Source organism: Trichomycterus rosablanca, chromosome 7 (genome assembly GCF_030014385.1).
Source record: "Trichomycterus rosablanca isolate fTriRos1 chromosome 7, fTriRos1.hap1, whole genome shotgun sequence".
Classification (NCBI taxonomy): Eukaryota; Metazoa; Chordata; class Actinopteri; order Siluriformes; family Trichomycteridae; genus Trichomycterus; species Trichomycterus rosablanca.
The window spans coordinates 2,887,314-2,907,346 of record NC_085994.1 but is presented as its reverse complement, the minus strand read 5'-3'; the positions used below and the strand labels follow the sequence as shown (position 1 = coordinate 2,907,346).

General features: G+C 39.3%; 2 protein-coding genes across 3 annotated transcripts in view; both read right to left on the bottom strand.

The window, feature by feature from the left end:
- Positions 1-361: 361 nt before the first annotated feature.
- Positions 362-10,769, bottom strand: elovl8b (ELOVL fatty acid elongase 8b). Of its 2 annotated transcripts, XM_062998851.1 has the most exons (8): positions 10,500-10,769; positions 9,046-9,111; positions 7,118-7,305; positions 6,036-6,116; positions 5,794-5,850; positions 3,584-3,698; positions 3,364-3,491; positions 362-947 (listed from the first exon to the last, which is right to left on the bottom strand). In XM_062998851.1, the coding sequence occupies exons 2-8, from the start codon at positions 9,101-9,103 to the stop codon at positions 780-782; spliced, it is 795 nt and encodes a 264-aa protein (XP_062854921.1). In that variant the 5' UTR covers positions 9,104-9,111; positions 10,500-10,769; the 3' UTR covers positions 362-779. The 2 variants fall into 2 exon arrangements, with proteins under 2 accessions (XP_062854921.1, XP_062854922.1); XM_062998852.1 differs by lacking the exon at positions 10,500-10,769 and having other exon boundaries at positions 9,046-9,350.
- A 1,661-nt stretch (positions 10,770-12,430) lies between these two features.
- Positions 12,431-20,033, bottom strand: part of LOC134317972 (uncharacterized) — a 33,126-nt gene continuing 25,523 nt past the window's right edge. The window contains exons 18-25 of the mRNA XM_062998721.1: positions 19,832-19,929; positions 16,809-16,953; positions 16,637-16,727; positions 16,176-16,358; positions 15,779-15,924; positions 14,547-14,696; positions 14,395-14,454; positions 12,431-12,946 (exon numbers count right to left, since the gene is read on the bottom strand). Of these exons, the coding sequence (XP_062854791.1) occupies positions 12,815-12,946; positions 14,395-14,454; positions 14,547-14,696; positions 15,779-15,924; positions 16,176-16,358; positions 16,637-16,727; positions 16,809-16,953; positions 19,832-19,929 (1,005 nt within the window). The 3' untranslated portion in view covers positions 12,431-12,814. The remainder of the gene's footprint in view (positions 12,947-14,394; positions 14,455-14,546; positions 14,697-15,778; positions 15,925-16,175; positions 16,359-16,636; positions 16,728-16,808; positions 16,954-19,831; positions 19,930-20,033) is intronic.

The following is a 20,033-nucleotide window of genomic DNA, read 5'->3' as shown; positions in this document are numbered from 1 at the left end:
TGTGTAGATATGCTTAGGGCAGGATTGCCAGTATTCCAATATATAATGGAATGTTACTGGAAAGTGGTGTACATGACGATGAGTGTGTCAATTGCTTTGTACGACCTCCAGAACCCAGATCTAGCTGGTTTAGACCAGTTCCTGTTCTAGCTAAGAAATCTCTGTTAACTGATTTAACTGATGGGAGTATAAAGGGTGATTATTTTCTTTCCTTCTTATCAGACTTTCCGAGTTTCCATGTGAGACTGTCGGTGTGATCCTTCTCTACAGACCAGAATAAAAGTCATTTCTACTCATAATCTAGTCTTTGAGCTGTTTCATTAAAGGTTTTGCCACCACAAACACACACTTTACTGAAGTCTACACACAGATTAGCACTTTTTATTAAGATCATAGTAAATCCGAGCCCGAGTTTCCTTCAGTCTGTAGAATAGTCATACTGTTGTCTGTAGTGTCATATACTGATGGAGAGGAATGGACAGAAATAAAGAAGCTGCGTCAGACCAACATGCCTTCATGGTACGTTCTGTTCCTACAAGGATCCTTCAGCTACACTGGTGAGGGAAGCACTTCTGTAAGTCATTTTGGATAAGAGCTTCTGCTTAATGCTGTAAGTGATAAAACAACCATTCAGCTGGTGACTGGGATTCAAACTATATCTGGGATGAAAGAAGCTGCACCATTTAGAACCAAACATTAAAAAACAGAAGTGTCTTAAGACACAAGTGGACGCTAAGAGCACAAGACGAAGACTCGGAGAGGAACCAGTCCAGTGTGTGTTAAAAGCGTTTGCTCTTCCGCTGGATGTAGCTCTGGTAGTAGAAGTTGCTGAAGAGCAGGATGAGGCTAATGCAGTAGGCAAAGACGACCGAGTTCATCGAGTCGGGGAAGTCACACTCCGTAAACAGGTTGTACCCGGTGTGTGTGGTGAGCAGGACGAACTGGAGCTGTAAAGCAAAAAGCCAGTAAAATAGAATGAAAAACATTATACACTAGAACAGGGGTCAGCAACCTTTTCGAGATCGAAAGCTACTTCAAGGGTACTGAATAATACGAAGGGCTACTTGTTTGATACAAACTTTCTGAATAACATAAGGTTGCACGATTCACCTTCAATTATATTATTATTACTATTATTATTATTATTATTTTTGTAAATATCATATATATGAAGAGTCTGATCATTATTTCTCAGAAAAATTATTAACAATGATTTACCATAGGAAACACAGATATATTTCAGCCTGTAACATTATTTATCTCTAACTATCTAAATCTGTTTTAATATTTGAAAGTCAGAGCTATCACATCTCTGATTTGTTTGTAAATATTGTTCCTGACAGTTTTGTATAAATGAGCAAATTTCTTGCATCATTTTTTTTTTTTTACAAATGATCATCACTTCATTTTTTTTTGGAAATCATTAACAGTCACATCTTCAAATCATGTCCCATTTGTACTTAACACTTTTTTTGCAACATTTTAGTACAAATCATGAACTCGATCCCATGTTTGTACAAATTATCAGTTATGTACGATAAAAAAAAAAAAGCTGCTATGTACAGGGAAGTTTTCTGACACGTACTGAAGCGTCTCTCCACATTCCTCCCAATCATTGTGAAAATATTGAGTTTTCTTTCGTTTTTCTTGTGTGTTTTTTTATTATTATTTTTCGGGGGTAAAATCAGCATGCTCATGCGTACCTCGCTTGTCTCAGCGTTATGCGCACGATATAAAACTCCACACCCAGACAAGATCAGCGCTCATATAAACATACAACATTGTTGTTTTTAAAATGTTATATTCACTATTGTCATTTTCAAATCTACATCAATGCAAGTGTTATTGATTCAAAAAGAACAGCAACACATCACATTTTTAGACGGAGCTCTATAATCACTAGTGCTATTTTAGAACATGCCCTGCGGGCGACTCAGGTGGTCCCTGCGGGCACCGGGTTGGTGACCCCTGCACTAGAATATTAAAGTTATAAATCAAATTCAAGACAGGGATCCGATCATAATTGATATAGGAGCACTTGAAAGTCATTAAAGTAAACATCAGAACTCAGTTCAGTCCATAACAATAAAGCAAAGAAAGCATGAAACTACAGCTTTGCTATCTAGGTCAGGACACTAAACTATAAATACCAAACTGAAGGGCAGTACTTTTACTTGCATGCATTAGAATCACTCCTGTTGGTCACTCGGGTGGTGCAGCAGTCTAAACTGCTAGCTCACCATCGCAGAGAGTTTCAGCTCTCAAGTCTGATCCTCAGCAATACTAGTACAACCTGGTCGAGCATCCAACAGGCACAGTTGGGCATTTTTGAGAGAGGGAAGGTCGGATATGAGTTCCTGATACTTCTGCTGAGACTGGTTGAGGTATGTACACAAGTGTCACATGGGGCATGGCGTCTGTGTGGGAACCCAGTGCTGGTTGGTGAAAAGAATTGGCCAGCAACTGCACACGTGTCAGAGGTACGTGTACAAGTCCGCGGCCTTCCTCAGCCAGCAGGGTGGGAATGCAAGTGGCAGAGGAATAGCAGCAGGGAATTGGAATCGACTACATTGACAAAAACAGAAATATGTGTAAAAAATAGCTATAAATGGGTCAGATTAGCTGTTTAGCAAGACAAAGACCCAAAGCAGACGCCAAAACATCTTTAAAATAAATAAATTAGGATTCTTGAGTGGCCCAATCAGAGAGCGACGCTAGTGTGAGACCTTAAAGTTGATGTACACCATAACTCCTAAACTAACCAGCAGAATTTAACCCATTTTAAAAAGAGTAACAAGGCAAAAATACTCCAGCGTTTATTTATTCAATGTTTGTTTTACCACCGCTATATCCTGGTCGGGGTCATGGTGGATCCAAATCACTGGACAGGTCACCAGTCCATCACAAACCACACACCTAGAGGGACTTCAGTATCTCCAGTTCATTTCACTTGTATGTCTTTGTACAGTGTGAGGAAACCAGAGCACCAGGAAGAAACCCACACAGACACGGGGAGAACATGCAAACTCCACACAGAATGGACCTGGATTGTTCCAGTTGGGAATTGAACCCAGGACCTTCTTGCTGTGAGGCAACAGTGCTATACACTGAGCCACTGTGTACTCTAACCATGTTAACCAAGTCCTAAACAAGTGGGTGGTTCAGTAGAACTTGGATGGGGTGCATAATAGTCTACAGTGTGTACACTGGTAGGTGAAAAGAAGCGGTCACACATGAGGTGACTCTCCTTGATCAGATTGTGGGTCGTGCAAGCAGCATCGGATTCAAAATCTGGAATTGGAAACTAATATATTGCGAGACAAAATGATTTAAAAAATAATAACAGTGTTGATGTGCGTTTACCAGCTGCAGAGAGGTGAGGTAGCGTTTCCACCACAGATATTTCTGCATGTGAGGACCCAGAGCTGCCACGCCGTAGTACGAATACATCACAATGTGCACAAACGTGTTGAGCAGGCCGATGAAGAACGCTGAACACACAAACACGGAGTTCCACATCAGATCAAACCAGTGCTGTATTTATGTCTGATAAATAGAACTTAGAAAAGCTAGATCACCGTACACTGTCCTCCTGCAGCATATTTAACTCCGGCCCACCAGTTGAAGATCATGGTACCATGATGGTACATGTGCAGGAAGGTCAGCTGGCTGTTCTTCTTGCGTAAGATGAAAAAGACCTAATAATAAAAGAAAAGAGAGAGAAGAGACTTTCATGGAGTAAAATAATAAAAACATCGGTGTTCACCAATAAATACCAACATTCTCCAAACACCAACACTTTCCATCAAATACCAACATTCCTCATCAAACACTATCATTCTAGGGCTGAGCGATATGACTAAAAAACTCATGTCTCGATATGCTTTTGAGAAGTGGCGATATACGATACAATAATGTAAACTTAAAGTACAATGGCAGACCACTGCCCGCATTTTTAGCTTCTATTGTTTATAAGTTCTCTTAAAAACATAAAATACTGCAGTTCTGATACATTCTGACTAATTACAGTGTTTATATTTTGTATTATTAAGTCTGTATTTGTATTAATATTGACAACATTTATATTAAACAGACCAGCAGAATCTCACAATCACATTTCTGCTCCATTTTACTTCAAATAAATGAGCATCGAAAAGATCCCAAAAACGTTTAATATTTGATGATGCTTTTCTAGCATTGCAAAATGAAAGCGCACAGTAAATAGCAGCACCGCGACCCAGATCAACCACACAGCAGCATAAAATCTTCTGCTGCTTACCTTGGAGGCCATCTTGTATATTTCCAGAGTATAAAAATCCATATTTAACTGTGTTTATCCACCTAACTAATGAAAACCGTCGATGATTTAATTTATTCTCTCGGCTGTCGCGGTTAAAAGCTGAAACTGGTCATTCGTTCACTAAACTGTCACTTAAACAACAACCAATGAAGAGAGAACTTGAAATTCCACCCAAAATCTGAATTCGGAAGCTCTGATTGGTTTGTACATCTGAACCGGAGTTGTTTTGCCCAGAGAGTGAGCAAAACGAATGAATCTTTAACATAGATAAGAGCACAGTTTCCTGATTCGATTCCAATGAAAAATTCGCAAAGAGTCGTTTCTCACTCGTTGACTCAGTGATTCAGTTTGCATGTGTGTGCGTGCACGGTGCACCCGCTCATACGCGAAGGAAAAGCGTTCCGCCAAGTGGTAACCTGTGTATTCTGCGCATAATCGATATATCGAATATGGCCATTTTCAACATCGTGTAAAAAGTAATATCGAATATATCCATATTTATAATATACCGCCCAGCCCTATATCTTTCTATATTCTTTGGCCTTTGTCCCGTTCGGTTGCGGGGTCGGCTCTCAGCGGATCGTGATCCGCATTGATTTGGCACAATTTTTACACCGGATGCCCTTCCTGACACGACCCTCCCTATTTCATCCGGGCTTGGGACCGGCACTACCATGCACTGGTTTGTGCATCTAGCGGCTAGGTATCTATAGGACAATTCAGTGTCTCCAATTAGCCTGTTGGTGTGTTTTTGGACACAGGGAGAACATGCAAACTCCGCACAGAAAGGACCCGGACCGCCCCACCTGGGGATCGAACCCTGGACCTTCTTGCTGTGAGGCGACAGTGCTACCCACTAAGCCACCATGCCGCTAAATCATTCTATATTAAACACCCACATTCTCTCTAACAACAAACACTGACATTATCCATCAGACACCAAAATTCTCTATTAACACCAATGTTTGTGATAAAACACCCACATTCTCCATCAACACCAAGATTCAACAGCATTTGATTTTTTTTATTAAACCTTCATATAAACATTCCTTACCAAGCACCATTCACTATTAAATATTACACACAGCCTCTACCAAACACTTACATTATCTATCATTTACATTCTCTATTAAACCTCAACATTTTTATTAAACACCCACATTCTCCATCAAACACCAACATTTTCTATTAAGCGTCAGCATCCTTTGTTAAACATCCACATTCTGAATTAAACACCATAATTTTTAAACACCAATATTTATCATTAAACACAACCCTTCTCTACCAAACACCAACACAGACAAACATAGACTAGCAAACAACATTCACCATCAAATAATGACATTATTCCATAATCCAACACGCAAATACCCAAATACCAAAAACTGTCGGGAAAAGCCAAATAAATCTGAATGATCTGAACAATCAGACACTGATAAAACAAACAACTCAGACGAAAAGAGACATGATGTTCTGATGGATTATTTACTGACCGTGTCACTGAGCTCAATGACCTTAGAGAAGAAAAACCACCAGCAAACTCTGGCCATCTGAGGACAAAATCAGGGGAAATTTATAAGCAATTTAATAGCGATGCATCTAACGAGATAAGAATGTAATATAAACGTATATAAAGGAACTATTTACACATCAGACACATTATAATTAAGTATGTATTCATATTTTACAGTGAGTAATAATGTCATAGGACAGGAAGCAATTACAATATAATTACCCTCATGGCCAGAGGATTGTCACTGTAGTCGACCGGCTGGCAGAAGTAGCTGTAGTTTGATACCCAAGACGTCACTAAAAACTAAACAGAAGTCAGAAAAATGTATATTTTAAAAATTATATATAAACGAACAGCAAAATGTACAGAATTATACTTTAGCTGAACTTGAGCAACAGCAGCCTATAGACTACAGTTTAAAAACCAGGGTGGAAAACATATACTTTTAAACAGTCTAATTACTTTATTATTTAACTAGCCAATTAATCCTGGTCAGGGTTGCAGTGAGTTCAGTGGCACCTGTAAACACTGGGTGCAAGGCAGGGATACAACACTAACACACACACTCACTCATTTTACTATTCATGATTGTTGGCTCTTACCTAAAGCTGTATGATTCAGAGCGTTATTTTATTCTAAGACTAAAAGAAGAGAAGTGTTTTAGATGATCATCTGGCTTCTAGTTTGGGGATGGGGACCAGCACAGATAAACAAACACCAGTACTTTTCAACAAACACCAACATTCCCTGTTAAACAGCAACATCCACTATCAAATATTACCATCAACATTCTCTATCAAACACTCACATTCTCTATTAAACATCAACATTCTTCATTAAACACCTACATCAAACACCAGGTGAAGGAGGGGTGAAGAAGGGTCTTGTTTTCTGGTCATTCTGCAACTCTTTGGCTTCTCTTTTACCTTTTTTATCATTATTTTGAAAGCATGACCAGAAGACCAGATTATTTTTGGCTTTATGAACTTTCAACCTACTCATTTACTTTTTTACACATATTATTGATTGAGCCTAGAAATATAAACACTGGACGCAAACACTCACCTACAAAAAATAAAAAACATAAACACCGACCAATTTATTTTGTAATAGATGCCAAAAACCTCCTTTACATATCAGGGTCTTCACAAAATGCAGTCAAAAATAGTCGCATTTGGTCCTGCGAGGAATTAGCATTGTGCATCGTCTCCAGGATGTATTCCTACCTTGCACTTAGTATTTCTGGGTGACATCTGATCACCATTTACCCATACCAAGTAACTGCACAAAGAGGATGGGTTTACCTCATGGAACATGTAGACAGAAAGACAGACCATGGCGAAGTTATAAACTATAAGCACAAGTCTGAGGTCCACCGGTTCCCTGTTCCGCATGAGTTTGGGTCCAACCCAAATGATGCCGAGGTAACATAGAAAAATAACAAAGACAGGAAAAGGGGAATAAACGAGCAGCCATGGATCTGTCCGCTTATCTGAAACAGACAACATACAGAAAATAGAAAGTTAAACTACAACAAGCTTTATTCAGCTAAACAGAGTCTTTACAGAAAACCTGAAATATAATTTATGGCAAAATATTTAGATCCCCATTCTAACTAGTAGGTTTAGCAATTTCGGCCACAGCCATTTGCCACCATTACAAGAGCTGCCCCAGTGATGTTACTGGTAAAAGAAAAGGTTCAGGAGCAACAACAGCTCTGAAATGCAGTCATAAAAGCTCACAAATCAGGACCCCGTAGGGCGAAAGTGGACAAAACACATTTGCATTTTCATAGATAGATAGATAGATAGATAGATAGATGGATGGATGGATGGATGGATGGATGGATGGATGGATGGATGGATGGATGGATGGATGGATGGATGGATGGATGGATGGATGGATGGATGGATGGATGGATGGATGGATGGATGGATGGATGGATGGATGGATGGATGGATGGATGGATGGATGGATGGATGGATGGATGGATAGATAGATAGATAGATAGATAGATAGATAGATAGATAGATAGATAGATAGATAGATAGATAGATAGATAGATAGAGATACTTTATTCATTAAAATGACGGAAATTAAGGAAATGAAATTAATTAAGGAAATTAATCAATTAGAAGCAACCAAACTGTCCATCTGAATCCTCTGAATAGTTTATCTATATCAGAGCCACTACACAAGCCTAAGATCACCATGCACATGTCCATGCTTTGGCTGGAGGGGTGTAAAGCACACCCGTATTTGGACTCGCTAGTGTGAAAGATCTAGCTTTTACCAACTGAAGAACACTCTGTGCTTGGTGGATGCCTGAATGCAGAATACCAGTGGTCTATTTTTGGGACCCTTAGTTCCAGTAAAATAAATTTTATTTTAACCCACAATCCTGGGCAGGAAAATGGGACAATGGTTTTAAGAACATGGTTTTGAGTTTTGTGTCTTCAGTTCAGAGTTTTGAGAAATTGAGCTACCCTTTGATGTATATGCCCCAAAAGCAAATGTGAACATTTTTAAATACAATTAAATGAAGAGAAACCTTCAACTCACTTTGTTGCTTGCTAAATTAAATGCACGAGTTCTAAATCTGATTATTTTTTTCCAAACACTCAAAACAAATATATGTACAGTACAGGCCAAAAGTTTGGACACACCTTCTCATTCCTGAGGTTTCTCTTAATTTTTTTACATTTTCTACATTGTAGATTAATACTAAAGACATCCAAACTATGAAGGAACACATATGGAATTATGTAGTAAACAAAAAAGTGTTAAACAAACCAGAATATGTTTTATATTTTAAATTCTTCAAAGTAGCCATCTTTTGCTTTAATGACAGATTTGCACACTCTTTGAAATTTTCTCAACCAGCTTTATTAGGTTTCCACCTGGAATGGTTTTCAATGAATGTTTGTGCCTTGTCTAGAGTGAATTTTTGGAATTTGTTGCTTTTTTAATGTGTTTGAGATCATCAGTTGGGTTGTGCAGAGGTAGAGTTGGTAAAATATAAAACATATTCTGGTTTGTTTAACACTTTTTGGTTCACTACATAATTCTTCATAGTTTGGATGTCTTCAGTATTAATCTACAATGTAGAAAATAAAAATAATCAAGAAAAAACATTGAAGAGAAGGTGTGTCCAAACTTTTGGCTGGTGTGTCCAAACTTTTGGCCTGTACTGTATATAAACATTGAAATGTGAAATATATAGTAAACAGACCCCCATTTTCCAGAATCCACTGGTGTAGCGACTCAAATCTCTGCCAAGCTGAATCCATTCAATACCCTGGAACAGCACATTTATTATTTGTATTAGTAATTTAATACATTTTATTTGAATGATAAGCAAACAAACAAACAAACAAACAAAACATGCAATCATGTGTCTAGATTTCAGAATACTATATAAAAAAATTATTTTGAATCGATTCAGTGAATCGGCTCATTAAATCAAATCTGAACAAATGAAACCCTAGCTTGAGTCTGGTGTTTCTTGTATGTATGGAACAGTTGTTCCTATTGTTTGTGATGACAAACTTTATAATAAATAATAAGTTTATCTAAAAGCACGTCATCTTATGTGTTTAGAAAAAAAAACGACTTAATGAATGAACCACTGCAAGAAAGCAGAATCGACTCAGGACTCGAGCAGCTTTATTGTAACTCACCTGTTTGAAGGTCTGCTCGTCCTGCGTGTAGTAATAGTAATTATAAAAAAAAAAAATTTAAAAAAACGTCGCTTTGTAGTTACAGCTAACGTTATTATATATTGTTTAAATAAACAACTTAACAGTTTGATGTACGGTCACCGTTTATCTTCTTTGTTCTGTAGATTTTGAGGTCGAGAAAATTGTGAACCGACTCTTAAAACCGACTCAGAATCAGTGTTCACTCTGGTATCGAACAGTAACAAGTCGGTAAGGAATTGCTGAATCGACTCCCGCGATGAACCACTGCTGTAAACAAGATCTGAATCTGAGTCGACTCTGGAATCGAATAGCTTCATTAATCCTCGACTGGCTGACAACGTGTAGTAGTTTTAAACTGTAAAGTTTGTAACATATTAAAACGTGCTTCTCATTATTATCTTTAGATGGTGCATTGTACTATATATAGTGAGCTATGTGTATTGTTTGTATGTTGTATTTAGAATCAGAATCAGAATCAGAATCGGGCTTTATTGGCCAAGTATGCTCACACATACAAGGAATTTGCTTTTGGTTACACAGATGCTTGCAGTGCACGAAAAATACAATACAGACAATCTTATTCACACAGCTCACTCTCTCTAACACACACATTCATACCTGTAAACATAGAAAACATTGTAAACATTTAGCATGTGCAATTTACATTGTAATTTTAAAAAGGTGCAGTTTTGTGCAATATAAAAACTATAGAAAATATAAAAATATATAAATATGAAATGCAATTTATACCGAGTTTATCTAGTCACCGTGTTTGGTATTAACTTTATATTAGTCACCTAGCAGTTACTCTAAACTGTGATTTGTTGTGCATTTATAAAGTTATTTAGCTTAATACATGCACTGTCTGTCTGTCATTTAGTTAAAAACTAGTTTAAAATCAGTGCAAGTACAACCGGTCTAGTACAGTATTCATGCTTAACACACTTTCATCACCATGCATGAAGCAGAAGTGTATAAAACTTACCTAAATGTTTATTCCTTACACTGATGTTTGTTGTTTTCTTTAACCAGACTTTATCTGCAGACTTTAGACTGTAATGCACCGATTTCCTTCACTGTCAATGCCTGATAACACCTCGGATACAAACCCTGCAGGCTGCACCCACTTCCGCATTGGAGACATCCATTACACCGTGTCACATAACTAACATACAAGCATTTATTATAGAATCATTAAAAGAATCTTTGCATGAACTAACTGGGTTAAGATCAGGTGCTTCCTGAGTAACATGATCCTGATCCTGTTTAGGCAGCATGTGTGAGCATTGTGTTAGAATGCTCTGCTTAAGGGCACAGTAGCAGGATTGGCATGCCAGCCTGTGTGGGTGTCATGAATTCCTGGTTTTATTTGTGTTTTGTGTAATGGGATGGCACAGCGGCTCAATGGGTAGCACTGTCACCTCACAGCAAAAATGTCCTGGGTTCAATCCCCAGATGGGGCGGTCTGGGTCCTATTTGTGTGGAGTTAGCATGTTCTCCCCGTGTCTGAGTGGGTTTCCTCCGGGCGCTCCGGTTTCCTCCCACAGTCCATAACTGAATGACATTAAAACTTGTCAACTGATAAATCTTGTGTAACGAGTAGGGCTGCAACTATCGATTATTTTTGTAATCGAGTATTCTATTGATTATTCCAGCGATTAATCGAGTAATCGGATAATAAATACTTTTGCTTTAATAAAGAGCAAAAATAAATACATAATACGTAAGATTAAATACGACATGTCTCTTGAAACAAACTATATATTATATGTTTTTATTAATTGCATACAGGACAGTTTGAAGAGTTTATTATATATATATATATATATATATATATATATATACTGTATATAAATATATATATATAGGTATATATATATAGGTATTTACATCTGGATCTGATACACAGTTCAGAAGAGAGCACCTTTTGTCTAAACCCACCCATTTTTCTTATGAGCATAGACAATCAGCGCTATTTATTGTTTAAATAATCAGTGTAACAGGACACACCTGGGCAACAGAACACACCTGACAGTCACCTGTTCCAATACTTTTGCTCACAAGAAAAATGGGTGAGTTCAGACAAAATGTGCTATCTTCTGAACTGTGTATCAGATCCAGATGTAAATACCTGGAAATAAAAGCTGAAATGTTGATCTTTGGACAGGTCTAACTCAGACTCAAGCTTTATTGGCATGACAACATATGGACAATCGTATTGCCTAAGCATAATCACAGTTGTAGTAAATATAATAAAAAGAAAATAACAATAGAAAATATACAATATATTAAAAATGATATACACCGATCAGCCATAACATTAAAACCACCTCCTTGTTTCTACACTCACTGTCCATTTTATCAGCTCCACTTACCATATAGAAGCACTTTGTAGTTCTACAATTACTGACTGTAGTCCATCTGTTCATCTTCAACAGTCAGGACTCTCCCAGGACCACTACAGAGCAGGTATTATTTAGGTGGTGGATCATTCTCAGCACTGCAGTGACACTGATGGTGGTGGTGTGTTAGTGTGTGTTGTGCTGGTATGAGTGGATCAGACACAGCAGCGCTGCTGGAGTTTTTAAACACCTCACTGTCACTGCTGGACTGACAATAGTCCACCAACCAAAAATATGCAGCCAACAGCGCCCCGTGGGCAGCGTCCTGTGACCACTGATGAAGGTCTAGAAGATGACCGACTCAAACAGCAGCAATAGATGAGCGATCGTCTCTGACTTTACATCTACAAGGTGGACCAACTAGGTAGGAGTGTCTGATAGAGTGGACAGTGAGTGGACACGGTATTTAAAAACTCGTGTCAGTGTCACCATGTCAGTGTCACTGCAGTGCTGAAAATGATGGACTACAGTCAGTAATTGTAGAACTACAAAGTGCTTCTATATGTTAAGTGGAGCTGATAAAATGGACAGTGAGTGTAGAAACAAGGAGGTGGTTTTAATCGAACTGTTTTGTCCTGTATCCCTGAAAGACTGAACTGGATTGAAGCTCTTGGTTAGTTGATGTAAAGGTACTTGATGTCAGAACGCTTTTAAAAATGTCGACTATTGTGTGGCTGCCTCCCATAAGAATTCATGTTAATTAGCCTGGGCGACGTGTAAACATACCTTAACAAAAGACTACATGAGCCTAAAGAACTGTACTATTAAAAATCTACAATCTTTTCTCCATGATTTATAATAAAATGCTTAAGCCAGTGAAGTTAGCCAGCTGCAGCTTGACCGCTGAATATAAACAGGCTGAAGATGTATTTCATACACTCAGTATTGAAGAATTGCTTCAGGTTCTGGTTTGTTTTGAGGAGGTGAAGAACTGGCTGAGTGAAAGTTGCTTCGGGTCGTTGTTGGCCCCTCGTTTCCTCGACTGTTTGGTCTTCTTGCTGTTACCAGCCTCAGAGATTTGCTTCTTATTCTAAAAGAGAAAGAAAAACAAACTGTGGGTAAAACTGAACCAGGTTGGCACTGTGGTGCAGCTGGTAGAATGGGTGCCGTACAGCCAACTGGTTCCTGTATTCCTGGGTTTGATCGTAGCTTTCGGTTATAGTCTCGTTCTCTGTCTGTGTCTGTTCCTCTGGGTACTCCAGTTTCCTCCCAAATCCCAAAAACATACATAAGGTGTGAGTAAGTAAGTCATGGTGTGACTGGGTGACACTGACACAGACTCAAAAAGAACACAGATAAATAAACTATATTGCCAAAAGTATTCGCTCGCCTGTCTTCACACACATATGAACTTGAGTGACTCTCATTCTTAATCTATAGGGTTTAATATGATGTCGGCCACCCTTTGCAGCTATAACAGCGTCAACTCTTCTGGGAAGGCTTTCCACACGGTTTAGGAGTGTGTTTATGGGAATTTTTGACCGTTCTTCTAGAAGCGCATTTGTGAGGTCAGACACTGATGTTGGACGAGAAGGCCCGGCTCACAGTCTCCGCTCTAATTCATCCCAAAGATGTTCTATCGGGTTGCAGGCCAGTCAAGTTCTTCCACACCAAACTCACTCCTCCACGTCTTTATGGACCTTGTGCTTTGTGCACTGGTGCGCAGTCATGTTGGAACAGGAAGGGGCCATCCCCAAACTGTTCCCACAAAGTCGGGAGCATGAAATTGTCCAGAATCTCTTGGTGTGCTGAAGCATTAAGAGTTCCTTTCACTGGAACTAAGGGGCCGAGCGCGACTCCTGATAAACCCCCCCACACCATAATCCCCCCTCCACCTACACTTTACACTCGGCACAATACAGTCAGACAGGTACCGTCTCCTGGCAACCGCCAAACCCAGACTCGCCCATCGGATCGCCAGACGGAAAAGCGTGATTCGTCACTCCAGAGAACACGTCTCCACTGCTCTAGAGTCCAGTGGCGACAGGCTTTACACCACTGCATCTGACGCTTTGCATTGCGCTTGGTGATGTAAGGCTCGGATGCAGCTGCTCGGCCATGGAAACCCGTTCCATGAAGCTCTACACACTGTTCTTCTATAATACCACTGACAGTCGACTGGAATATTTAGTAGCGAGGAATTTTCACGACTGGACTTGTTGCACAGGTGGCATCACGGTACCACGCTGAAACTCACTGAGCTCCTGAGAGCGACCCGTTCTTTCACTAATGTGTGTAGAAGCAGTCTGCATGCCGAGGTGCTCGGTTTTATACACCTGTGGCCATGGAAGTGATTGGAACACAGAAAGGACCTAGAGCGCTCCACCTAGGAATCGAACCCAGGACCTTCTTGCTGTGAGATGACAGTGCTACCCACCAAGCCACTGTGAGCCATGTTTTACAGGCACGATATGGAACAACAGTCTTGAGTTAAAACATGTCAGAGGAAGCTTCTCTAGTAGATAATAAAACTTGTACCTTTGTATCCAGGTTGTTTGTATCCAGGTTGTTTGTGGACTCAGAATAAAGCTTAATGATCTAAAAGTAAGAACATACAGACACATTTTCATTCAGACACGCTCAGACACTTTTCTCTCTCTCAGCTTCTGCTGATATTAAAAAGCACACACCTTTCTAACGCCGGAGGATACGGCGGCCTCCTGCAGGGCTGAACGGGTGAGCCAGCAGATCTTCTGCTCTTTGTCCTCATCAGTAGAAACACAAACCGCTGCGCTGTACACCACGTACGTCTGGTGGATGTGTGAGAAGATATGAACCACCTGCACAGAGAAATGAGTATGAATGGCTTTTGATTGATCTAACAGGCAAGTCACCTCAGGTAAAAGTTTTAAATAGAGGCAAGTCATCTGAGGTACAAGTTCTAAATCAAGACAAGTCACTTCAAATGAAAGTTTAAACTGGAGGCAAGTCACCTCAGATAAAGGTTTCAACTGGAGGCAAGTTACCTCAGGCAGGTCACCTGAAGTAAAAGTTTCAAATAGAGGCAAGTCACCTGAGCTAAAAGTTTTAACTCAAGGTAAATCCAGGCAAGTCACCTCAGATAAAAGTTTTAACCAGAGGCAATTCAACTGAGGTAAAAGTTTTAAATCAAGGCAAGTCACCTGAGTGAGAAGTCACCAGAGGCAAAAGTTTTAACCTGAGGCAAGTCATCTGAGGTAAAAGTTTTAAACCAAGGCAAGTCACTTGAGGTAAAAGTTTTAAACCAAGGCAAGTCACCTGAGGTAGAAGCCACCAGAGGTAAAAGTTTAAACCTGAGGCAAGTCATCTGAGGTAAAAGTTTTAAACCAAGGCAAGTCACCTGAGGTAGAAGCCACCAGAGGTAAAAGTTTAAACCTGAGGCAAGTCACCTGAGGTAAAAATCAATTAAAGTAAAAGTTTGAAATAAAGGCAAGTCACTTGAGATAAAAGTCACTTGAGGTAAAAGTTACCTGGGGTAAAAGTCATAGCTAAATGCTTAAACTGAAGGTAAGTCACATCACCTTTTAAATCAAAGAAAGAGCGTTTTTTATGTGATGTAAGTAAATAGCTTCTTTTAAATCGTCCTTTTTATCGTGCTCTAAGTAAAGAAACGGTTGATTGTATGTTATTTGTGTGCATATACATTTCTGTAAAGCTGCTTTGAGATGTTTTATTGTAAAAAAAGCTAAATAAATAAATCCGACTCGACTTACACAGAGTTTATTTGTAAGATGCTGGTTATGCGTTTAGGAAACTTTAATAATTCATTTTGTTTGAGTTAAACTGCTGATGTGATAGCTGGATAAAGTGATGAAGGTTTATCAAATGAGCTTCTAAAAGTATCTTGATCAAATAAAAAGACCAAAATCCTGTTGGTTCTCACCTCTCCGACGTACTGAAATGACTCTGCAGGAGGAGAGCGCCCGAGAATCCTCTTCATCTCTGTGTTTAACAGGTCTCTGTGTTTCTTCTCAGACACGCCCTCCTCCAAAAGCACACTGGGTAACTCCCACATTCCTGCCAGTAGCCCTGCAAACCAGCACCAGTGATACAATTAAACTGAGAGATGCGCAAACCAGACCAACAATGTGGTGAGTCTCAAAAACAATCCTGTGTGGAATGAAGTGGAGATTTTGCATCGTGGTAACCAAGGGTCATCCTAAGTTTAGGAACGCCCGCAGGCGATAATGAGAGATTTGGGTGCTGGTGTGAATAGAGGGTTACAGTTTACCCCCCTATTGTGTATAAAGCATCATGAATATAGTATTTGGATGTCGTACCTGTACTGGGTCTCTGTGTGAGCAGGAACTGAGTCTCTCCGTCGTTACTCTGTCGCTGCAGGACATAGACGAGCGTTCGCTCCACACGAGGCGCCTTCTTCACTGGTTTCTGGGGAAAATTCTGCACCCCGAGTTCAGTGTTCCAGTCCTCAGAGAGACACAGCTTACAGTGACCAGCACTCACTGTATCGGAGAAATAAACACACGCCTTAAAGCTAATGTGACTGTACAGCTCGCTCGACTGTACACACTGAAATACTAAATTGCCCTAATTGTGTGTGTGTGTTGCCCTGTAATGGACTGGCAACCTGTTCGCCCAGTTAATTGCACCCACTGCGACCCTGACCAGGATAAAGTTGTGGTAAAACAGACAACGACTGAATGATGATCATTCATTCCTTCTGTTTTTATTACCCGCTGTGTTATGCTTAATGAACAGTAATAAAATAAGAGGAGCTTACAGCAGTTCTCTATATCAGGAACAGGGCTGTCCGAGGTCGAGTCCGATTTACCCAGAAGTCTTTGGGAGTCTCTCTGCTGTAGCGATCGAACCTGAAACACGAGTGGGTTACAGTTTCACTCTGAACATGAACCTGCAGGAGCAGAATCTGAAGCTGGAACTCTGTACGGTACCTTTCTGTTAGCGTGACAGTGAGACTCTACAGGACACTGGGTACAGAGAGGAGATTTTGGGGTGCACACCGTCGCCCCAAGTTCCATCATCGCCTGGTTAAAATCGCCCGGTCGCTCTGGATCCACCACGGTACCTGCTAATTTCCTGAAATGCAACGAAAATAAATAATAATCAATAAATATATATTTATGATGTATATCTAATACATACATCAATATGAAAAGTTCATAGGAAAACTTCAAATAAAATGTCATAAAACTGCAGAATCTGAGAAAATATACATTAGTATATTCTATAAAATCTAAATATAAATAATTTAGGTTTCTACAATAAATTATTAAATTTAACACACAAAATAATTAATAAAAAATGATCAATAAATCAAATATGCTATAAAATTTACATTTTCAGCATTTAGCAGATGCTTTTATCCAAAGTGACTTACAGTACAGTGACAGTATATTGTCTAAGCCAGTGGTTCTCAAACTGTGGTACGGGTACCACTGGTGGTACGTGAAGCAGCATGAGGTGGTACGCCAGATAATCTCGGAAAAGTAATTACATGCACCGAAAAAAAAAAAAAATTTAATAATTATAAATAAAATAAAAAAATAAAAAATTTGGAAATTACTAATAAAATCTGTTTCAAAGTTCTTATAATTCTGTTTTAATAAAATCAGTTTAATTAAAACGAATGTGTTTTTAAAAATATTCGGGGCTACGCAGCCACTGTACTTCATTACGTCTATACTTCACGTTCGCGGTTTCCATCTCGAAATTTCAGTAAAGTTATCAGTAAAGTGATCAGTAAAGTTATCAGTAAAGTGATCAGTAGCTCTCTCGCTTTTATCAGAGCAGATCTGCGTTTGAATCTCACTGATCTCGTTCCTGACATCACGAGGCTGCTCCGCTAAACACACGCACTCACTGAAATGCTCACTAGTGATGAGTCGTTCGCGAACGATCCGATTCTATTGAACGGATCTTTGAAATGAACGAAAGGAACCGAGTCTTTTATTTCTGCGCAGTTCTAGACTGTAATCCACCCATTCAGCTTCGCATCAGTAGAGGGAATTAATCGTAAATTGTAATAAGAGCTGTTTATTGTCGATATTCAAATCCGAAACACTTTAAGTATCACGGAGAGCGACACACACACACACACACACACACACACACACACAGAGAGAGAGAGAGAGAGAGAGAGAGCTAGTAGCATAATGGCAAATAATTGAGAAATAAACTATAAACTTGTTTAATTGTGCTAAATCTGATTATTTCATGGCGCTTATGTTTTAAAGCAGAAACAAACAGTCACATCTCTGCACAAGAGAGGATTGTTCTAAAACTTAATGCGATGCAATCACAGTACGTCTCTTCTCTGTAGTTTTTTTTCTCGTTTAAGTGTTGTTTGAATTAGGAATACATTTAAGGCAAGGTAGCAAAATTTGATATTAATATCGGGGTGTCTTATAGTTTACCCAGTAGCGCCTCCCGAAGAACGAAGAGCCATTTCTTTGAACGGCTCTTTAAAAGGAACCGAGCCAAAAGATCCGGCTCCCTACAAGAAGCCATAATTCCCACCACTAATACATACACACACACCTAATTAATGTGTGCCATATGTGGTTCTGTGATGAGAAACATAGGTGGTACTTGGAAGTTTTGGTTTGATAATGGGTGGTACTTGGTCTAAAAAGTTTGAGAACCACTGGTCTAAGCAATTGAGGGTTAAGGGCCTTGCTTAAGGGCCCAACAGCAGCAACCTGGCAGTGGTAGGGCTTGATCCAGCAACCTTTTGATTACTAGTCCAGTACCTTAACCACTAGGCTACGACCTCCCATAACATAAATATGAATAAAACTTTAAAAAGATTAAATAAATGAAGTTGATGAACGTTTTACTATTTACGTGAACAGAATAAATACTATTATTTTTTATTATAAATGTATTGAAATTAAATATGAATTTTAAATGTAATAAAATAAAAAATAAGTATAATATACTGTATATACACAATTGAAAATCTCACAATCAAAAAGTAAACAAATAAAGTTATAATTTATTTAAATCAATACATGGAATAAATGAAACAGAATAAAACGAAATCAGATTAAACAGAAACGTTTAACAAATCAACACTCAAAAAATGCACTATTATTGTTACATAATTATGATAATTATGACACTTTTATAAATTATTTAAATCAGACTGATACGCTAAACTATTGCTTGATTTAAAGATATTACACGCATTTACATTTGCAGCATTTAGCGGACGTTTTCATCCAAAGCAGCTCACAAATTTGACTGAATATAGTCTGAGCAACTAGGGTTAAGGGCCTCGCTCTGGGGCCCAACAGTGGCAACTTCGTGGTGGTTTGGCTTAAACCACTTAACCACTAAGCTACCTGCCAGGTAAGATTTTAATTCACAAGCATCTGGTAAGGGCTGCAGTCCCATCTGGACATTTTAATAGTAGGAATAGCAGGATATTTATGGTAAAAAAAAAATCCAGAAAGAACTTGAGCACTAAAACTCGTGTTTCTGTATCAAACTACAGCGCTGTACGTTCAGTGATCGTCAGTTTGGTGTGTAGCACCAACACCTAACAGCATGAAGGTCCTGGGTTCGATTCCCAGGTGGAGTGGACCAGATCCTTTCTGTGTGGAGTTTGCATGTTCTCCCCGTGTCCGCGTGGGTTTCCTCCGGGAGCTCCGGTTTCCTCCCACAGTCCAAAGACGTGCAAGTGAGGTGAACTGGAGACACTGTGTTTGATATTAAACTTGTGAACTGATGAATCTTGTGTAAGCAGTAGCTACCTGTTCTGTCATGAATGTAACCACAGTGTGTAAAACATGATGAAAATCCTAATAAATAAATAAATAAATGAATAAACTGATCACCTACTGGAGCCAGGCTGATTAAGTTCTTACACTGACAGATACAGACGCAGTGATCTCACCGAACACCGGCAGGTGTAATAAAATGTGAATGTAAAAATAAACGATTCTCTCTTTACCAGAGTGCAACAGTGACGCGAGTGCTGGTGCTGTCCGCTCCGATCGCCCGGACCCGACACAGAACCCGGGTCACATTTCCATCCACGACCCCAGTCACCTGCAGAACAGAGCACCTCTCTTACTCAAATTCATGCTCCCACCCCCCATGTGATGAATAACTGGGAACATTTAGGCTGCAACAGTAAGATTTTTACACTGAGG